Below are 21,181 nucleotides of genomic sequence, written 5' to 3'. Positions count from 1 at the left end.
ACATTCGGCACATCCATGGGGAACGGTCAGGTTAACGGGACTTTCAACCATAAATGTCTGCTTCCCAGCGACGGGAAAAGCTTTTAGCGAATCTGACAATGCAACTGGTATAATGTCTGTAAGCATCTTCATAGCTCCAACTTCCAATAAGAACCCAACCTCAACGGCAATTGATCAATGCTCATCGTAGAGGGCCCAGCATTTTTTTGTGTTGAGGGCACAGAGGTAGTTCCATTTTTCTTGGTAGCCCTTGGACTCTTTTGTACGGAGCCTCGACTACGTTTCCCGTACGGAGGCATGCGACAATTGTGGTGTCGCGTGCCAAGTTGAATGACAACCGACTTGAATCTCAACAGCATAGGTTTCAAGCTTCTGATCAACAAATCCTGATCGACACTGAAGATGTGTCCTTAGTTTAGCAGCTCTAGGTAGTAGTTGATGGGCGCCTTGTGGGTTCAAGCGAACAACCTCCGATCACTCTTCAACTCTCCGCGTGATGATCAAGTGCATCCGAGGGAAAACTGGCGTCTTTTGGCCATCAATGCCCCGCCGTAATTAATCACCACGTGATGCCATAAGGCTTGGCGCCCTGCCTCGGTAGTTGGTCATGTTACCCCGCAGCGCCGTCGACCCCTATATACAGCCGACCTTCCCTCAGTAGCCGACTCAATTGATTGAGACTTCTCGAAGCAACAACACATCACTGACATGACCGATATGCACTCGCTGCAATCCGATTGTGGTTACCATGGCCGAGAGAGTGTTCCTGGAAGACCCGATCCGCCTACCTTTGGCAGAGTGGTGCGCAGACGAGCAGCAGCGGCCTGTACCCACTGCCACAAGCGTAGACTCAAATGCGATGTCAGCGTTTGTGGCCCTCCATGTTCTCGCTGTCGCTCGCATGGAGAGGCGGCCGAGTGCGCCGTCTACCAGTCAAAGAGAGGAAGGTATGTCGGGGTCACAGCACCTACATCATCCCACCATAAAGCGGTGGGGACGGTCAGCTCATACTTGCAGATATGTGCGCAAGAAGACGACGTCGGTGGCCGCGAGCCAGTCGCCATCTGCACCAGACGATGGGGGCCTTGAGACATTTCAACGAGCCACTCCTGTAAGATCACATCAGTGGCCTAAGGCTCTGCTGACAGTGCTCTTGAACAAAGTCTCTCGCCCCGAACCTAGACTGTCGAGGGTCACTGGCTGATGCTGCAGAAACTATCGACCCTTTACAGGAAAAAGGTAGCTTTTGACATTTTCAATTATGTCCACTTCCAGCCCGCACGCTCTGGAGTCTTCTGACTGATCCCCTTCGTGCTCACCATGAGCCAAACTGACGCAATGGCCTGTTTCAGATGTCATGGACTCAGGACCTCAGTCGCCTCTGGAGCCTGCATCACCCCCCAAACCTCAGACCGATGCAATCTACGCCGACCTCATAGATGACGATGCTCCAATCCCAACACAAGAGCAGGGATCTACAGTTCTCTATGTGGGCAACCCTCTGCACAATCTCTCATATACTGTCGGCCAACGCCGCCTGTCGGACCCTCAACGCCCACTGCACTACTTCGTCGTAGGCGAATCTGCAACAGGAAGAGTTGTCGCAGAGAACGAAGCCCCCCGAACCCTTACTATGTCCAACAACGACCATCTGCCTCCCAAGGCGGTCCAAGATGAATTGGTAAGGATTTACTTCTCCGTGTTCCAACCGTCCTACCCATTCCTGGATCGGTCTCATTTCATCGGCCTCTACAATACCGGAGAGTTCACCGTTGTAGGCTCCTCGAGAAGCCTTAGCCTTATGCTTCTCCAAGCTGTGTTTTTGACGGCCTTCACTCATTGTTCTACCTCTGTGGTTCAAAGCGCCGGTTTCCAGTCCCGAATAGACGCCAAAGTCACCTATTTTCGCCGAACGAAGGCTCTATGGGACGCCGCCCTCGAGACAGATCGGCTCATCAACATACAGGTTTTGCTCCTGCTCCAATTCTGGTGGGACAGCCCGACAGAGCAAAAGGATTCAATTTTTTGGCTGAATATGGCCATATCCTTAGCACAGGGCTGCGGTATGCATCGGAGTACAGCGTGCTCAGGCTTGCCAGATCATCAGAGGCGGCTGTGGACGAGAATTTGGGCATGTCTGAGACTGCGAGATGCACAGTTGGCTACAGCGCTTGGTAGGCCGCTTCATCTGCACTCCGAGGACTGCGACGTGGAGCCCTTGGATGTGTCTATCTTCCTGGAAGACAACGATCTGCAGATGGACGAACCGCTTGTTGGTCGATCAACACACTTGGAGAAACTATATTTCTTGAACATGAGCAAGCTCAGTAACATTGGTATGTTACCGTTGCCCACTTGCCTCCCTCCTACTCACCATGTCTGCTCCAGCCGGCCTGATCAGCCAGGGTCACAGACCACGCGGAGCAGATGGGAAGCTGGCCGAAGCTCGAACCACTCTTCGAGAGTGGTACCAAAGTCTCGAAACGGAATTGCAACTCGGTGCAGGATACCACGTCGAGTTCTGGGTCAAGTTTTTGCACATTTATTACAAGTAAGGATCCAATGAACTGTGCCTAACAATGCAGATCGGACTGATAATACCACCTTATTATATGCAGCTACCTACTACTTCTCCTCGAACGACCCGTCGACACGACCAAGAACCCCGACAGATCCTCAAGCATACACTCCGCTTCTACTCTGAGGCCAGCGAAATTGATATCTGGCCTCTTCGAAGAGCTTCTCGAGGACGACCAAGTCCGATTCTGCCCCTCCAGCTTGTGCGTTCCCAACCTCTCTTTTGACAAATAAAGCTTCATTGACGCGTCGTGCACAGATTTCCCGCTCTCTTTGCAGCGATGTCCATCCATGTTGCCATGGTTGAATCCTATAAGAATGGGCCCACCGCCAAAGTCCTGGCAAGGGGTCGGTTGAGAGTGTGCATGCTTGCCATGAAAGAGCTGAGTGGCAGCTGGCCAGTCTGCAGTTGGGTCTTCCACATGTTTAGGAAGATCCTTCGCGGTAATCGAGGGGCACGTGGCCGCAGACTTAGGCCAGTCGAGGGACAAGGTATGCACTATCCAGTCTTTGAGTCTGCTTCTGGAGAAGGCGATCTCGATGCGCAGCCATCCAGTAACGCCTTCGGGAGCGATACGAATGCGACGGACGTCTTCAGCCAGTTCGAGTCAGACGTACCAGGCCTCTGGGATTTCAATCGGTTTTTCGACGTCGATACGCTCTCTGCGACGGACCCCATGCAGCTCCAGTCGATGTTTGCAATGGTTCCACACCTTGGAGACCAAATCTAACCCACCAAATTCTTTGGCGTGATTGCAGTATGCTTGGGTTTTGTGAGCAGTGGTTGCACATGACCGCTCCGTGGTGGTCTCTACTTCAAATTTGTCGTTTCAGATACAGAACGGCTCTCTTTAAGATTCAATGGTGAAGATGAAACACCCACTGACCTGACTTGTCTCCTTTGCAGAGTTGCCGCTTGTAGTAATTCTGAGACCCCTATCTGCCGTTGAGAAACGCAACAAAAGCCTCATTGAGGTTATCAAACCCTATGGTGTTCTTGTAGCGGAAAAGCACATCTCTTCGACCCACCTGAATAGGTGTGTCCTCCACCAATCTACTCCCACCTTGCCCACCAAACACATATGCGAGCGGCCTGTGACCTGTGCTATCCCATGGTGTCTCTCCACTGATGAAGCTGATGACACTATCGCCAAATGCCTGCCCTACCGCCTTGACCGGCTGGGTGAGTGCATGATCATAGTTCTTGAAGAGGAGCGCCACATCAAAGATATGTATGGCGTAGCCTTTGAAAGGACCATCCCAAGGATTAGGTTCGTTGAGGTGATACGTGTACGCTGTTCCTGGCCAATTTCGAGCAAATGATTCTACGGGTAGGTAGGCGGTGATATCATTCCCCAACTCCAAGACCGCAATATATGCAGCTTGATCATCCTTTGCGTTCGAAATACCGTAGGCCTCGAGAAGAGAGTCGATGACAGACTTTTCACAAAGAGGGAGATTGCGTTGTAGCGATTCTTCGATCTCCTTAGCAATTCCACACTGGCGGTGACCGAGGCTGAACTGGAGGATGTTGCCCTATTGCCTCGTTGTCAGCAAGTAAGCATTTCCAGCAAAAATACTAGCAGAGCTTACGTCAAACTGGCAGTCACCGATGAATAGTTCTTTACACCACTTAAGGCCCTCCAGAGGAGGCTCGCCAGGACTATTCCAGCTCTCGACATTCTCAAAGGTTGACACAGACTTCAGTAAGTCGCCGTCAAGTACAGGTAGCGCGGGTACTGATGGTGGCGTATTGAGTAATAGGCGCTGACTGTCGATGTTGTCGATGGCTGCAATTCTCTCTCTACCAGACAAATGGGTAAGGCCATGAGCTTCGCAGAAGTTCTGATAGAATATCTCGTGGAGAGACGGCGGCGAAGGTCTGATAAAGAGGCATGTGCCTGACAGGTCGACTAGGCGGTGGAAAAGCGGTTCCTCCGACTGGAGTTGTAGCGTGGCACTAGCTGCAAGGGAGACCGACCTCGTTAATCAGGTCGACGAAAGCTCAGTGGACAAGTGATCTGAGTCTCACCTCCACCTGCACTCTGCCCCATCGCACAGATCTGTTCGGGAGAGCCGTTGAATCCTCCGATATATTTCTTCACCCACTGAAATGCGACTCTCTGATCACGGAGCCCATTGTTGGGCTTAATGCCTGCTCCTCGAAGCTCCTCTGACGTAAGAAAGCCAAAGATGCCGGTTCGATAGCTTCATGTCCATTAGCTTCGAGTAAGTTGATCGAAGACGCTATCGAACACTCACTTTATGTTGACTCCTATAATTGGTTTGCCGATCTCAACAGAACGTCGAACAAGAGCAGCGTGGTCATATTGTGGCCAGGTACCCGAGCCCATGAAAAAGGCACCGCCGTGAACGAAAACGAACACGGGCAGCGGCTTCTCGAAAGACGCTTCCGGCACCGTGATGGTCAGATTGAGGCATTCGGTGTCTGACTGTGGTGGGAAGTCTGGAACTTGCACGCTCTGCTGGACTAGTGCGAATTCTTTCTCCCAACCCTTTGGAAATGCGATTGCGGCAGCTCTGGAAAAGACACGGACGTTACATTAGTCTTCCAATCATAGTGCTTTCGAGGCATGAGCAAGACCTAACCCAATTTTTGTGGCATCTGTCTCCCCAGAGGGTCCAGGTCCATTGTGCAGCTCGGCAGTGCTGAATCTGTGCTTCAACGAAGCGTATTTGATGCCAGAAAATTGGATCACGCCATTGTTGGCTTTGCCATGGATAAGACCGAGTTCTGGGTGTTGCAGCTCAGCCATACTTCCCAGAGAGCGGGTTGACGTTGGACCTCAGCTAATAGCAAATTGGTCAGCAAAGGTTAAAGGCTAAGCAGGCGTTGCATAACAGAACGTGGGTCTGGCTGGAAGAAGGAGGGAAGGCATATATATATTCTTCACCTTAACGTTGCTTATGACTCCGGCAGTTAATCCACGGCTGTCACGGTGAGCGTTTCCCTCAACCCCACATCGGGAGCCGTAGGCTGGCCGAATAGGAGGAGGTAGTTGCTTGGACTTGGATACTTACCTCGAGGAGGGCTTGAGTGGATTAACCTTTGGATTGCAGGGGCTTACATGACAGCTTCTATAACTAGGCCTCGATTTCACGATCATCGCCATTGGATTTGCTGACTACTCCAGAATTATGCAGAATGGAAGGGTCCGGCTTACTCAAAGTTATGCATCATCTACATCCGAAGGCATTACCAGAGCGTTCTGCTAGTCTCTGAGCTGGACTAGAGCCTTTGGTCTTTAATATTCATCTCGGACCTCGGTAATTCACCTCGGTTTACTTTAAGGTGCTGTGGAAACATCACTAATACAAGAAGTAATTGTGGACGTCAGACTTTGTGCCACCACCCTCCCGTCGCATATTAGGAAGCAGACAAGCAACCTGCGTGACCGTTGTGCCAAGGTGACGCAGTTGGTCGTTCCAATGAAATGTTCAAGGAAGCCGTCAACAAGGAGTTACGGATAGTGAGCATGGCTATGGTCGGACGCTGTTATGGCCACCGTCGAGTACCATCCTATGGTTCAGCAATTTTGACGACGTCGTTCGAGAGCTTCCTTTTTCTCCTGAAGTTCTATCAACTCTGCCTCAACCGGAGCGTCGATATGTGGAGTGAACTCCTTCATAGGATTTGTCACAAACATGCAAACTAAGAATGGTAAACGAAGTACTGCAAAGACGTGGAGTATACTTACTTATGGTTCCGGCAGCAGCGAAGGCAGCAGACGCAATCCAGGCCGGTCTGAAGGAAGCAGCGTACCCGCTTTTAATGCCCTGCGCAGCAGCGGAGATGATGGTAGGGCTAATTCCAGGGACAGCTGCTAAAGCTTGTTGGTCATTCGCCATCAATGCCGATATCAGGGCTGGTAGCGAGGCTGCTTCTAACCCCAGCGGAAGGACCTCCGCTGCAATCTTTTTCGGCAGCTCTGATGATAACGCATTGGAAAGAAGAGCGGAATTCACAGCGATTCCGATCGCCCCTCCAAGACTTCTGCCCGCAGCGAAGACTGCCGAGGTGACAGCAATCATGTCCGGTGGTGTAGCAAACTGTGCACCCACAGCAACACTGGCCAGCGCAAATTGTAAGCCGACGACACCAAGGGTGGGATATCCAATGAAAGCACCAGCTCCTGAGCTCGAAGTGATTGTCGACATAAGCCCAGGCGAGATGGTCAACAGAGCGAAGCCAAACACAAGTGGCTCTCGAATTCTTCTGAATCTGGTGAGCAGAAGGGCAATGCCAAGGAGTACCACCGAAGCGACGGAGCAGGGGATGGCGAGGCGGAGCGAGGCCTGGAATATGTCGGTACCCTCGACGATCGTGCTTTCCAAAATGAGAAAGACATTGGTTGTATAGAAGGAGAGGCCCTCAAGTCCGACGATGATCACACAGAGAGCGAAGTTGCGATGGCGGAAGAGGTCGTGATGGAGAATACCATCTTTCTTGAACCTCCATTCGTATATCCCAAACACAGTCATCAATGTGACGCCGGCAACGAATGGGCCTAAGACTCGGCCATCCTGCCAGCTACCGGAGGTGCTCGAAAACTGGAGTCCAACACAGAACAGCGTGGCCCCGATAGAGACTAGGAACATACCAACTCCGTCGAGTCTTTGGACTTTCTGCCGTGTTGTCAGAGTCTGCTGAAGCTCTCGTGCTGGTGGAGTGTAGCCGAAAGCAAGTCCAAGTGTGGCAACTACATACAGGGCGGCGACATAGTAGAAGAAAATTCGATAATTGTCAGCATGGCCTCCGCGGGTTAAAGCACCACATGCAAGAGCACCACTTATAAGCGCGAAGCCTGTAGAAGCACTGAGCGCGACTTGCCCGACTCCTCGATGGCTGCGAGGCAGGATTTCCGAAGCGATGGCAAGGAGACAGAACTGGCTGGTGAATGAGATGCCGATGACGCAGAAGCCGGCGATCAGGGTGGCGAGATTCTGTGCACAGGAAACTATAATAGAACCGATAATGCCCATGAAGCTCGTTCCAACAATGATCCACTTCCTACCCCATAAGTCCACAGACTGGCCAAAAAGTGGGTTACCCGCAACACCGAAGAGGAGAATGATGGTGTTGAGCCAGGGGCCTTTGCTAGAATCACCAAAAAGGCCTGTAGAAACTGCCCCAAGGGCACCAGATCCCACGGTTGCTGAGACAAGGGCAAATTGCATAAAACAAATGGCCTAGGAGTGAGATCTTAGAATAGGTCGCAGTCTATTGCAGGTCTGACTCCACTCACCACTGAGGCAATTATCGTCTTTGCATGTATGTGGACTTCTTCAATCTCTTCAAAGCTTTCTGCTGGGGCCTGAGAGAGGTCCTCGAATGTCTCTGCCTTGCTGCTGGCCATTTTGTCCATGGTTGAAAGCTCTTCCGTTGTGGCTAGCATGAGTTTCGAGAACTTGTACTGAGTTAAGGATGCCGAATAGTTCTTTTTCACAGGACGATCGATGCCATTTTTTATACAAAAAGCAGAAGTAGGCGCGAGACATGACAAGGGGTGAACACCCCGCGTGGTCATAGGCGAGTCACGGACCATTATTCGACCGGGGAGACCTCCCGGGATCACTAGCTCGTCCAAACCCCGTGGATACCCCATAGATCAGTCTAAGTCTCGGTAGCCTTCAGGTGATATAGCCGGGCCATCTGGGACAACCGATTGGCCGAATCCTTATAGGCACAACGATTTTGCCAACGTCCTTCTGCACCGTCCATCTTGGAGCCGGGGGAGTTCTCGTGCCCCGTATAACTGATTTTTTCGGAACACAAGTCCAAAACCACTCCTCCCGCTGGTCAAAGCGTTCGTCTTCACCGAAGCTGTCCGTCAGCCTAAGCTTCTACTTCTTAGGCCCATCACTTTCGGCCCTTTCAAGCAGTTCGTTGGCCGCTGCTTGCCAGAAGTTGCCAGTGCCGCTGCAGAAATCGACTTTTTCGCGCAAATCGAATGCTTGAGTAGTATCGTTCTGCCTTATTTTATCTAAGTTTCTGCTCAATCACTATCTTATCAACTACCGAGTTGCTAGTCTTGACGTTATAAGGACTATATCGATTATTACTTGTATCAATTCTAATTTCTACCCTGGGTACTGTACAGGGTCATTCAGAATTAGTTAGGGCCTACTGTGCTGAGACGGCCGAGGAATATGACTTCGGTCGATCACTCATTCAGTCAGTATGATGGTTGAGATACGGGCGGATGGACAATTTGCGGACACATCTTGTAATAGTAAACTTTCCCTTCGGTAGCAAATCTTGTGATATTAGTTCATCTCTAAGACATAGACTCCATCAAAATGCCACTCGCTGCTTGTTTCTTCTCGTCTTTGCGACCCTGGAAGCTTGGCCAATCTTGCCTAAAATCATGCCTGTAAAGTTATACAGTAAGCGAGGTTAGAGCTAAGGCAGTTAGACCATCATAACTTACCCAAGAAGGTATGCTCTCTTCATTATCTCCCTCCGAGCCTCGCGTGATATGTTAAGTGTCTTGTAGGGTTCGACCTCTTTTGCCTTTTCCGGATCCACATCCCTCATCGCGCAGAGATTGCCGTAGCTGACCGGGTTGGTGATCTCGGTGTACTTTTGCCTCCGAATCTCGGCATATCGGTCCAGCAGCGAGTCGTCACAACCCTTCCGCAGGACGCCTATCAGACAATCGGCGAGTCCGCCGGCGTCACATATCCCGCCGGTCAATCCCATCCCTAGGGGATAATATTTATCAGCGTTGCCTAATAATAGGAGATTACGTGCACAATACTCACCACCAAATGGTGAACATGCATGAGCTGCGTCTCCCGCTAGGAGCGCCCTCCCTTTCCGGTAGGTTGTCGCGCTTCGCTGATGAATCCGATATGGACTCACCATTTCGATCTTATAAGAATCTTTCTTGAGGGGCTTAGGTCCCGGAAAAATGGCCTCGAACTTAGAGTGGACGTTTGCCAGAACCTCATCCCTAGTCAAGTCTTCTCGCTCATTGTAGGATACTCGGAACAGACCAGTTGGATCAATCTTGGCGACCAAGCAGAAATGCTCAGGATGTACTATAAATTGACCAGGTCCGAAGCCGTGCTCCCTGAAAGGGTATCGGACATTGCACGCCACAAGCCATTGTGGAAGTGTGAAGCCTTCATAGCTGATATTGAGGAGCTTGCGTACTGTTGATCGGGCGCCATCACTCCCGACTAGATACTTTGTTGTGATTGCCTTCTCGCCGGTCGGCGTATCAAAGATTGCTCGTAACGAGTCTCCTTCCTCCTTAAAATCGCGTAAAGTGTGCTCGAACAGTATCTTAGGATATGGATACGTGAGCTAAAATTAACGAAGACCATATCAGGAAATGTATCACGTACCTTTGCACAACTATATCTACCTAAGTGTTCTTGGATGATCCTTGCCAACGTGAATTGTCCACAAAGAACCATATCGTACGACCCCGGAAGTTTGTCCTCGGGCTGAAACTCCGCAATCAGCCTATTGTCGATAGTGATCCATTTGATCCAAGCGTCGTAATCAATGGGCTCCATGTTCACTCTGCGTGCGTCGGCCGCAACTCCAGCTCTTTCCAGCTCGACAATCCCAGGAGCGCCATACCCCATGGCGCGTGGCGAATTGTCGATGTCTGGAAGGCGGTCGATAAGAATTGCGTTCACGCCCGATTGGGCCAGAAAGAGAGTTGTCAGGAGGCCCACCGGCCCTGCCCCTACCAGAAGAACCTCACAGTCTTCGGAGCCAGACATCGCTGCTGATGTTGGTTGTCGGGATGGGTTTTGTTCAGAATGTAGACGTTCAGTAAATCCTTGGCGCACAATTGATGGGAAAAAAGACAACGAAGAGACAGGAGAACCTATTCTTCTGCTAGCCTCATTGTTTGTCCCTAGCAAAGCCACTGGAGCTGTATTTTGGTTGGTCCAGGAAATGGTCAATTGTCTTTTCAACTCTTAGTGGAACGACCTCGGCCTTGACCTCTTGATGACCACTCTGTCGCTTATATGATGCCGGGAAGTGCAGCTTCGTCGTGACATCCATATTTTCTTGCCGAAAGTGGGGGCTTTGAGGTACAAGGGTTTCGTGAATGTGCTGGCTAAAGTTAGAAGGCTTTGTAAAGCCTCGAGTCCTGATGTGGGGGAGCCCAGACCGGGGCTCCTGACTCCACGGGGGAATTTGCACTAATGCAGAGAACCCACGATTCGCCTGTATGCACGCTCAGTCATCATTTAATGGCACTTCCGCATGACCCTCCAATGAGTTTTCTCGGCTCTGCTGCTTTCTCGTCCGACTGTGGATTGTATGTCGCGAATGTTGATTGGCACGGTTGTCCAGAAAAGGGACTCCTCCTCACTTCCCCACCCCCACCTTCACCTTCATTTCATGTTCGATGCACGAGATCTTGCGAAGCCTTACCATTCCGGACTAACACCTCGACGCGTTCTTTGAGCGTACGAGAAATTATAAATCATAGTAGCCTCTTACTTTTAACGAGCCTCTTGCTTCAATGGGGCTATTATCGATGCCAACGGGCTCCTTATCCATCTTTTTTTGCTGGCTTCCTTGGTGCAAACGCGGCGCCATTTGAAAAAATGCAAACTTCTCGCGAGGTGGTTGTGGAAGCCCCCCTAGGTGCTTTGCTCTTTTGTGGCTTGAGTTTCGTTTTTTACCGCCTCTACTTTCATCCCCTGGAACATGTTCCTGGACCTCTGCTGGCCAAGCTAAGCGGGTGGTGGCGCACCTTGCACTATCTCAGAGGCAGCTGGCACGAAGACATTCTGGAACTTCACCGGAAATACGGACCCATAGTTCGTATAGCACCGAACGAGCTATCTGTCGTTGACGCCCATGTCACAAAGCAGCTCTACGGCCACGGCCACAATGCTGAAAAGACAAGTTGGTACAAGACTTGGGACCTTCCGGACAGTTCGCCCAGCCTTTTCTCGACACGGCAGAAGAAAGTCCACGCCGTTCTGCGCAAACGCGTTTCCGGCGCCTATTCTATGTCGGCTATCATCAAGTTTGAGCCTTACATCCAAAGTTGTTTAGATCTTATGTTTCTACGGCTACGACAGCACGCCGACGCTGGGAAGTCGATCAATATGTCAGATTGGACCAATGCCTTGACTTTCGACGTCGTGGGTGAGCTGGCTTATGGATCCAAGCTTGGACACCTTGAGACTGGAACCGATGTCATGGGCGTTCGAAAAGACATCTTTGACGGGTTTTTCCTCATGTCCAATATGGGACATTTTCCAGGGCAGACTCGTTTAGTCAACAACAAACTGATGACGAATCTGTTAGCTTTTCTGGGACGCGCTAACCCACTCCACAAGTTTCAGGACTGGAGTTCGCAACGGGTCCGAGACCGCATGCAAAATCCTAACTCCATTGTCAGAGATGATATGCTCGCTCACTTTATACGCATGAAGGACGATAAAGGCGAGCCAGTATCCTTTTCAGATGTTCTCACAGAAGCTCTGAATATTGTGTATGTGCTTCGAAATATACTAACAGAGTCGTAAATAACAATATTTCTGTAGTGGAGCAGGAGCTGATACCACGTCAATCGGTATGAGGACGTGCCTGTTCTACATTTGTTCGAGGCCGGACGTCTATAAAAAGCTACAAGAAGCTGTTGATCATTTTTATGACTCGATGGGACTCACAATGCCAATCAAGTACCAAGACACCCAGAAGATCCCGTACCTGATCGCGGTCTGTAAAGAGGCAATGAGACTTCTGCCATCGATCGCCTATCAGCTTCCAAGATACGCCCCGGAAGGGTTGATCGTCAAAGACAAACATATCCCAGTAGGCACGTCGGTTGGAGTCAGTCCCATTGCACAGAATCGGGATCAGGAGGTGTTTGGCGCTGATGCGGACGATTTCAGGGCCGAGAGGTGGTTCGAGGACGAGCAAAAAACCCGATTGATGGATTCAATCAATATGACATTTGGTGGCAGTGGTCCAAGAATGTGCGTAGGACGTAATATAGCGCTGGTAAGTCGTACCATTGTGCCTGCACGCCTCTCGAGCTATACTGATCATGTACAAAATAGGTGGAGATTCACAAGTTCATTGCTCAGCTACTGCGTGACTTTGATGTCGGTCTCGTCGACCCTGACAAACCCTGGCACATCACGACTTATTGGTTCACGTTCCAGCATGATATGAACATGTGGATCAGAACTAGGCCCAGATGATTATAACGCGGCTTCATGGAACGTAGTCCATATGTATGTATAGCTCAATTAATCTCGATATATTGGAGGAAGTGGATTAACTCCATTTTGACATGCGCTCCGCGATATATGAAATCTCTGCCTTCTTCAACTCTATAGACTCTGTTCTAGTTTTATATAGACATTTCCTGGGAACTTGATCTCCAGGAGCCCCTTTCCATGATTTCAAAGCATTCCAAATGCTGATAGAGTGGCTTTTTTCATGGTTCAAGACAGGAGGTCTTCTGGTCCGGCCCGTATTTTAGTATCCATATTTGCTAGGGTGGTCATGTGTTAGTAGTATTAGTATGCCCTAGTTGTATCTTGACTCCAACACTATACTATCAAACCATAGGGCCATCTATATCTCAACTGAGCCATAGAGGTTTTCACTCTTTCCCTTTTGTTCAGGTCAATCGATATCGTAGACTTATCCCCTGCCCTACAGGACCTGGGAATTCTGCCAGAATCACTCCCAAGCCTCGAAATATGGACCACTCCGACGATCAGGGGACATGGGTAGGACATAGATCTCCGTAAATGAGCACTTAATATTCGGTACGATAATGAATGATGTTGTAGATGCTCTCTTGTAACTAAAATGCTCCATCCCTAGCACCTTCTCCCTCCTCAACAGTGCCTGTGGATCCAGACCTTCTGCCACCTCGGGACTAAATGCGTCCATTATATCACATTCAATATGCATCGTGCCGTGTTGTGGATGTTCCTGTGGGCGAAATCGGCGACCCTGGTCTCCAAGATAAGGAGTAATGTCAGATATTGATGAATAAGAGGCAGGGCTAAAAGAAAGACTCCGTATTAAATTTAGAGGAGCAGAAAGATGCATCTTGACACCACACGCTGGGTACTGAAATTGAGGGCCAGTCCATGGTGTGATCTTACTGTAGCATAAGGTCGCCCTACTACAAAGAGAAATGGAGTTAAGAATCAGACGACTAGCAAGCATGGCGAGAAGGGGTGTAGTTCGCACGAAGATATATTAGATGGCAACTAGAGAGAATATTATACGCGGCGAACAAAAGGATGGAAAGAGATAATTCATTCATTATCCGAGGACTTTAAGCCGTCGAATGTAGGACGGGGAGCACACATGCCGTCGCATTAACAAGGAAAAGCACGCTTAGGACCAGCCAGCATACGAGTATCTAGATATTCGGACGGTGTATTCTACTGTCTTCGAAGGCAAAATCCCGCCTCCGACAGTATATGGGACACGAACCACCACATGTAGATGTGGTGCTCCACTAGATCTATTAACATCCGTCAGCGCCAGGCGCTGAGCCATGATTGTCTCATCCTCACTTATAGCCTGGTGGCTTCTGGATTCATATAAAGCTCTGGTCACAATAGAAGCACTTTAGCGATGTCTTCTCTGTCTTCGTCATCTTCGGCAGTTATGACCTTGCCCGCAATCTTGCGCGCTGATATGCTCTTGTTTTGCTCCTATAACTTTCTCCGTTAATGTGTTTTCTTGTCTACCACCGGTGTTGTAGATAATCCTCTTAATCGTAATGACGCCTTAATTACAACTAATTGTGTCGCATTGACCTTCGAGTCAATGATTAGTCGATTTTGCGATGTGTCAGTAAAGCTGATTTTATTTACCGATGGGATTATGAAAGTGTAGCCACGAGACTCTCCTCTATTGCTTTCTCGAACACTATTGGACCCATAACGCTTCAGGGGTTCACATTATATCTAATTGCTTCAGGTAGTGTTGATCCAGCCCTACGCATAGCCAGAAATACTCCGTATTGAGCGCCAAACCCAAACAAGGTCATAGGTTGCTATTAATATTCATCTCCCCATGTGAAAGTGCCTCGAGACCTGACGCGAGTCTCGGAGGCGAAGAATGGCTAAAATGGCCCTGCTTGCAGAACTCCAAGTTTCAAAGCATTTGCGCTTCAATCAATGCTTTGTTTCAAATCATCATGATCAATTCACCAATTACAGTGCCAATCCAGCAACAACCAAGCCGAGAAAGCCCAGGCCGACGGCACCAACGTGAAGAGCATCTGCGCCGTTACCGGTTGATGCTGCGCCGGCTGAGCCAGAAGTGCTTGACGCGGCATCGTTATCTAACAACAGTTAGTCTTAGCCACAGTATCGAAGTCGTGAATGTAACATACCTGACGAAGAGCCAGTAGTTGTTGCACTGGAGCCTCCAAAGGTTGCTGTGCCAGTTGCACTTCCTGTCGGTGCGGCTGTTGCAGTGGCGGTGTCTGTGAGGAAGTAGGAGCTGATGCAGGCAGACTGGCACTCAGCATACTGCTCCGTTTCAGCTGCTGTGCCATTTCCTTGCGGGCATTGGGCTGCACATTCAGTGGTTGCATTCGCCTGAAGCTGGCTGGGGCAGGGAACGTTGACACAGGCTGCTTGACAGCAGACGTCGGCGGAACCACCTGTTCAAGTAATGACTCAGCGCATGTTTAGCGTCGTATGTTGATCTTCGACTTACACTTCTGGAGGCATCTGATCTGAGGATCCAAAGAGTTGGTTGCGGCGGGCGCGGTTGTAGTGCCTGTCTCGGTGGAATTTGCGTCCTGTGCAGCGACAAGGGCCACCAATCCGAAAGTGGCGAGAAGTCCGAAGAAGCGCATCTTGTTCGAGGGATTCAACGATCTTAAACTGTTGGGTGCGACGTAAATCTTCGAAGAGAATCGGGGCGAGAAAATTGGTATCGAGGTTGAATGGAATAAAACGAGGGACAGTCGATCAATCGAAAGTAATTGAGAAAGGAACGGAATTGGCAGAATGCCAGCACAGAAGCAGACCAGATGCAGATGCGCTTGAGAGACTGATCGGGCCAGCGCGAAAGAGAGAACGCGACAATAAAAAGTAGATATATGGTACATCCCGTATTCGGGGAATGGGAGACCAGCTTCGTCAATGGTTGTGCTCAAAATCTCCACCGTCAATCTCCCCAGAAAGCCTGATTCTCAAGGTTAGTGTTTCGGAAGCCTACAGGGTGGCTTGCTTAGATGCGCATCTTCGAATAGGAATGGCCATGCTAAGACCCTAAGCCTTGTTCCCCTGGCCAATGTCCTAGAATCTCTTGGTCGGATTTTCGCGTGCCTCTTGGTTGGACTTGCAAAAGTCTGGTTGATTTTCATGACCCGAACCGACTTGAAGCTGATTTGCTTATCTCGTGGTCCACTATAACCAACAAGAGCAGACCAACAGCTGGTTTGTTTGTGGCGACTCCTGCAGGTTTCACACATTGATGTTGGGTTTTGCAGCATCGACTGATACTTCCTACCAACAATATGAGGTACGAGGTCCGAGGTACATCATCATATGTCATGGTCTGTGAATAGAAAAGGGTGACAGTTGACGGCGCGTAAAGTAATTCCCCGAGCTGGCCGAAGGCTATTCGTGTTGTCATAATAATCGGTACCAAGAAAAATAATTGGGGTGTTGCAAAAGCTCATCTTAGTTCTCAGCTGTGGTCGGAAATTGTCTCGTGTTTGCTAACTTCGCTTACGGTTGCCGGACTCCGCGAGACTGGTTTAGGCGCTCGCGGCTCAACCACATGATTCGAGAAAGCCGCATCAGTCATTATTGTTCTCGTCTTGGTCGCCTCTTCTGCTCTCCCTTGCGTCAGGGTGGGAAAGCTTTCACAGGACGGGGTACTCCATACTGCTTCTGTTGTATCCGAAGATATTGGTAAATCGGTCAGAACTTCAAGCAGCAGTTACGAATAGGACTTCAATTGCTCCTGAAGCAGAATGGGGAAAACACAGCACCTAGCACCGCAGTGTAAGCAATTTGAAAGCGCCATACTCCTACTGTAAGACTATCCCTTTGCTAGGGAGTGCCATGCAGGCCCTACATGGGACCAGGTTCGCCTGGGTATTGCCGACCAAAACTGCCAAGCCACGATGATGAAAATGCACCTCATGCTCTATGACTCGCCATAGAACAACGTGACTACGCGCACCCGCGTCTCTACGCCAACCGCGTTCTGCTGGTGCAAGAACACCTGACTATTGTCCAGGCGCAACCGACTTCCCATTAATACATCTAGACACCAAGTCGAGACAAGTTTGGCGTTGCTCCCTCTATCGACATGGACTTCCTTGACGACGACGCAGATATCAGCCTAGACGATGAATCACTACCTCCCAGCTCCCAAGACGACAACCCTCGTCGATCTCGAAAACGCCAGCGTACCAACCAATTCCAATCAGATGACGAAGAATATGATCTTCCCTCAAACCCTGATCATGGAAGAGAAGAGAGTCGGCTAGGATCTACAGAGGCGCACAGGTCAAAATATGAGGATCGCATTCACGTTCCGCAGTACGGAGATCGGACAACCAATACTTTTGTCACCCAGTTAACTCAACAATGGTCTTCACCTTCAAGAATAAGAGGTCCACGCTGGATGAAGCCCCGAGCCGACTCACCCGCTTCTCCGGCCTGTTCACTGGGGAAAGGTAAAGTCATGCCTTTAAAGAAACCACTACAGCCTGAACCGAGCTCATGTACCGTTGATGAGTTTGAGGATGAGGAAGACGACCTGGTCTTGCTACAAGCCTTTGAGGCTGCAGCGGCGGCAGGCCAAACAGTTCAGAACGTGACTACGAGTTTCGGTTCCGAAACTGTGTTCTCGAATTCCTCTGGACCCATGAACTGTGTTCCCCTTCAGAAATCGCAATCTTTTCGCCAGACCACTCTTCATGGAATTCAAACAACGCAAAGAGCGCCTGCAATGACACAAACACAGTCAAGAGCCCACATTTGGCCTCTTTTAAATCGAAATGAACCGCCCACCCATCACCGTCTCAACCCTGAAGCCATGGCCACATGGGTGTATCCTACGAATTTGGGGCGCATCAGAGACTATCAGTACAACATCGTACACAAAGGTCTATTCAACAATCTGCTCATCGCGCTACCAACTGGCCTGGGGAAGACGTTCATAGCCGCTACCGTGATGTTGAACTGGTTTCGATGGACTAAAGACGCTCAGATCATATTTGTGGCGCCTACGAAGCCACTCGTATCCCAACAAGTTGACGCATGTTTTAATATTGCCGGCATCCCACGCTCACAGACCACTATGCTGACTGGTGAAGTCGCGCCAGGAATCCGCGCGGAAGAATGGCAAGAGAAGAGAGTATTCTTCTTGACACCACAAACCTTGATCAATGACCTGAAGAACGGCATGTGCGACCCAAAGAAGATTGTGCTGGTTGTGGTTGATGAAGCCCACAAGGCCACCGGAAATTACGCCTACGTTGAAGTTATCAGGTTCTTGAGACGTTATAACTCGAGCTTTCGGGTTCTCGCGTTGACTGCCACACCTGGATCGACTGTAGAGTCGGTGCAGGCGGTGATAGATGGTCTTGGCATCGCTAGAGTCGAAATCAGGACCGAAGACTCTATGGACATCCGGGATTTTGTCCATACCAGAAACGTTGAAACTCAGATCTTCGACAATTCAGACGAGGTCACGATGTGCCTGGAACTATTTTGTGCTGCTACAAGGCCACTCTTGGCCAAGCTGTGCTCGCAAAATGTGTATTGGACAAAAAACCCCGAGTCTATCACCCTTTTTGGTCTCAAAACCTCATGTGACAAATGGGCCAAATCAGAGGCTGGTAGGAATGCAAGCTTTGCAATCAAGGGTATGGTCAGGGCCGTAGCCACGGTGATGATGACTCTGGCCCACAATTTAGAGCTGCTCAAATACCATGGCATTGGTCCCTTCTATCGTAAAATGAAAGCTTTTGCAGATAGCGCCAGCAGTGGAGGCAAATACGCCAAACAGATCGTAGAAGATGAGAACTTCAAGAAACTCATGAATCGCCTGAGAAGTTGGGTCAACAACCCTGACTTTATTGGCCACCCTAAGTTGTCATACTTGAAGACAGTCATCCTGAACCATTTTATGGACGCTGGAGAAGGGCAGGCAGGCTCGAAGACATCAAACACTCGGATCATGGTTTTCGCTCACTATAGAGACAGCGCCGAAGAGATTGTGAGAGTGCTCAAGCGGCATGGTCCAATGATTAGGCCTCGTGTTTTCGTTGGGCAGTCCGGTACGAAAGGCTCCGAAGGGATGGACCAAAAAACCCAGCTGGATGTTATCAAAAAGTTTAAAGACGGAACATTCAACACGATTGTTGCGACATCGATAGGAGAAGAGGGCCTCGATATTGGGGAGGTGGACTTAATTGTTTGCTATGATTGTTCGAAATCCCCAATTCGAATGTTACAGCGCATGGGCCGGACAGGTCGCAAGAGAGCTGGAAATATTGTCCTACTGTTGATGCGTGGAAAGGAAGAGAGTGATTACATGAAGGCGAAGGACAACTACCAAAAGATGCAGGCGAAAATCGAGAGCGGTCGCGACTTTAAATTCCATGACGATCTTTCACCACGGATTGTGCCTCGAGACATTGTGCCCGTGGTGGACAAAAGAGTGGTTGAGATTCCAATTGAAAATTCTCAGGCAGGGACCATCGAGCCGCGCAGGAAGAAAAGCAACAATTTAAAGAAGCCGAAGAAGAAGTTCCGTATGCCAGACGGGGTCGAAACCGGATTTGCCTTTGTTGGAGCTGGCAAAAAGCAGGGGAAAGGTTTGAAAACGCGCAACCCCCTCAGTGAATGCAAGATCGATCTCGACATTGCCTTGCTCCCATCAGTGAAGGAGGTGCTTTTAAATGGGGACCAAGAGGGACAGCTGGAGTCAAACTACATTCGTGTGGCCGGAAAGGAGGACCAATTTATTCAGGCTGTTCGGCTTGATGCCTTTCCAGAGCAGCAGCAGGTATTAGGCCCATTCGATTTGATCAAGCACTCGCGGATGACGAATCATCTGGTCAGGGCTTACGGAGCAATGCGAAACCCACATCAGGATTGGACTAGACCATCAAGATACACAGAATTCGACTCGTCTCTAAGTGAATATGTCGACCCAGGCACGTTTCCAGAGTCCAAGACCAGGACTAGACGTTCGCCCAGTACGCTGTCTTGTGACTCGGTTGGGTCTCCTCCAGTGCAGTCTACTGGCAAGAGTAGTGGCACCGGCGAAGAGTTTCGAGGAGGCAACCCCTTGAGTGGACACGGTGATGTCCTTAACAAGCCTACCCTAGATCTTACGGAGCTTTTCGAAGCTTCTCAGGGCAGCCTTGGGTTCGGAGATGGAGATGACATGCCCGAACTGGAATACATCTTGGGCAAGAGTATTCGAATGAAGACAGATGGTGCAACAGCGGTTCCTCTGGCAAGGGGCTCCCGAAGGAGACGCATTATAGACAGTGATGATGATGAGGATGACTGACGAACAATTATGACCACTCAATTGATGAAAGCAAGCGTGACATCGAAATGTCAGTGCTTTTGAATAGAAAGGCACTGTGTCTCTCTACCTAGGTGCTCATCATGACTACTCGAATAACGATCTCTTGCTCCATGTATCAGGGGCTTTATCAGTACAGGGAGAACCATCCCTTCCAGCCATGTGTTTGAACTCGTAAGGGAGCTGAGAGCGGTGCCCAGGTTACTTCGACTGCGGCCGAAAATTAGCCTGTAAGAGATCCCTCAAAGGATTTGTCCCTTTCGATGGTTCTCTGCTTTGCTCAAGTAATTGTTCAGACTTTTTCGCTACATGACTGATACCTGAGCCATGAACCGGGCCGCTTTATATCCGGCATCTAGCATAATTAATTCCCGCTTCTACTCTGATCGAGTGAGTACTCCGAAGTACCTCCTGAATGCCAAACCTTTATTCGTAACCCTCACCTGGGTGCTTCAAGCGCAGAGCATAAAATCCCGAGGGATCATGTGTGCAAGTACTCCTAATCCCGCTCGGATCCTGGCCGAATCACACTCTTTACAGTGTCTAGTGATTGCTGATCTCTTGATTGACACTAGCCGGCTACCCCGTTAGACTCCAGAAAAGGCAAACACGCTAGGTCGGTGGCTCATCCTTCAACAGGGCTGCAAGCTTGCGAAAGCGAAAGCGAGAGGGATCTGCCCGCAATAACGACGTTATGGATTGATAGCCAGGATCTTATTCCAACACCAAATCAACCTGTGCGAATAAGGAAGCGCCTTTTCTCGTAATTACGTGTGGACCCTGACATAGGGTGTCAGCTCGGCACGCCGACCTCCGACAACTTACCCTTCATGTACGGAGTACAAGGTGCGAGTTCAACAAACCACCAGGACCATATCCGGCAGAAATTCGTACGAGGAAGCCCTGTCCACATAGCGCATCGGTTTGTTTTCTGGCTAGATAGTACCACCTCGTAAATACTTACTGATAGCAGGCATAAAAGCAAGACTTCTCGTCTTTCATCATTTATTTGGATCGCGTCCAGCCTTACTGCAAGCTGAC

At 49.8% G+C, this 21,181-nt stretch overlaps 7 protein-coding genes across 7 annotated transcripts; 3 read left to right on the top strand and 4 right to left on the bottom strand.

The window, feature by feature from the left end:
• Nucleotides 1-1,357: 1,357 nt before the first annotated feature.
• Nucleotides 1,358-2,555, top strand: A1O9_09382 (uncharacterized protein; the record flags this gene model as incomplete). Its single annotated transcript, XM_013402075.1, has 2 exons — nucleotides 1,358-2,336; nucleotides 2,389-2,555. The coding sequence occupies 2 exons, from the start codon at nucleotides 1,358-1,360 to the stop codon at nucleotides 2,553-2,555; spliced, it is 1,146 nt and encodes a 381-aa protein (XP_013257529.1).
• A 958-nt stretch (nucleotides 2,556-3,513) lies between these two features.
• On the bottom strand, nucleotides 3,514-5,354 carry A1O9_09381 (uncharacterized protein; the record flags this gene model as incomplete). Its single annotated transcript, XM_013402074.1, has 5 exons — nucleotides 3,514-4,113; nucleotides 4,171-4,541; nucleotides 4,610-4,785; nucleotides 4,840-5,118; nucleotides 5,188-5,354. The coding sequence occupies 5 exons, from the start codon at nucleotides 5,352-5,354 to the stop codon at nucleotides 3,514-3,516; spliced, it is 1,593 nt and encodes a 530-aa protein (XP_013257528.1).
• A 771-nt stretch (nucleotides 5,355-6,125) lies between these two features.
• A1O9_09380 (uncharacterized protein) lies at nucleotides 6,126-7,964 on the bottom strand (the record flags this gene model as incomplete). Its single annotated transcript, XM_013402073.1, has 3 exons — nucleotides 6,126-6,250; nucleotides 6,297-7,788; nucleotides 7,845-7,964. 3 exons carry the CDS (start codon nucleotides 7,962-7,964, stop codon nucleotides 6,126-6,128), a joined length of 1,737 nt encoding a protein of 578 aa, XP_013257527.1.
• Nucleotides 7,965-8,876: 912 nt separating this feature from the next.
• A1O9_09379 (uncharacterized protein) lies at nucleotides 8,877-10,338 on the bottom strand (the record flags this gene model as incomplete). Its single annotated transcript, XM_013402072.1, has 3 exons — nucleotides 8,877-8,970; nucleotides 9,030-9,910; nucleotides 9,952-10,338. The coding sequence occupies 3 exons, from the start codon at nucleotides 10,336-10,338 to the stop codon at nucleotides 8,877-8,879; spliced, it is 1,362 nt and encodes a 453-aa protein (XP_013257526.1).
• Nucleotides 10,339-11,178: 840 nt separating this feature from the next.
• Nucleotides 11,179-12,792, top strand: A1O9_09378 (uncharacterized protein; the record flags this gene model as incomplete). The annotated part of the gene is made up of 3 exons (XM_013402071.1): nucleotides 11,179-12,077; nucleotides 12,130-12,589; nucleotides 12,649-12,792. 3 exons carry the CDS (start codon nucleotides 11,179-11,181, stop codon nucleotides 12,790-12,792), a joined length of 1,503 nt encoding a protein of 500 aa, XP_013257525.1.
• A 1,986-nt stretch (nucleotides 12,793-14,778) lies between these two features.
• On the bottom strand, nucleotides 14,779-15,431 carry A1O9_09377 (uncharacterized protein; the record flags this gene model as incomplete). Its single annotated transcript, XM_013402070.1, has 3 exons — nucleotides 14,779-14,909; nucleotides 14,961-15,233; nucleotides 15,290-15,431. 3 exons carry the CDS (start codon nucleotides 15,429-15,431, stop codon nucleotides 14,779-14,781), a joined length of 546 nt encoding a protein of 181 aa, XP_013257524.1.
• A 1,469-nt stretch (nucleotides 15,432-16,900) lies between these two features.
• On the top strand, nucleotides 16,901-20,122 carry A1O9_09376 (fanconi anemia group M protein; the record flags this gene model as incomplete). The annotated part of the gene is made up of 1 exon (XM_013402069.1): nucleotides 16,901-20,122. The coding sequence occupies one exon, from the start codon at nucleotides 16,901-16,903 to the stop codon at nucleotides 20,120-20,122; it is 3,222 nt and encodes a 1,073-aa protein (XP_013257523.1).
• Nucleotides 20,123-21,181: the final 1,059 nt, after the last annotated feature.

This window comes from Exophiala aquamarina (assembly GCF_000709125.1).
Source record: "Exophiala aquamarina CBS 119918 chromosome Unknown aczIA-supercont1.9, whole genome shotgun sequence".
NCBI lineage: Eukaryota > Fungi > Ascomycota > Eurotiomycetes > Chaetothyriales > Herpotrichiellaceae > Exophiala > Exophiala aquamarina.
This window is presented reverse-complemented; position numbering and strand designations above follow the sequence as displayed.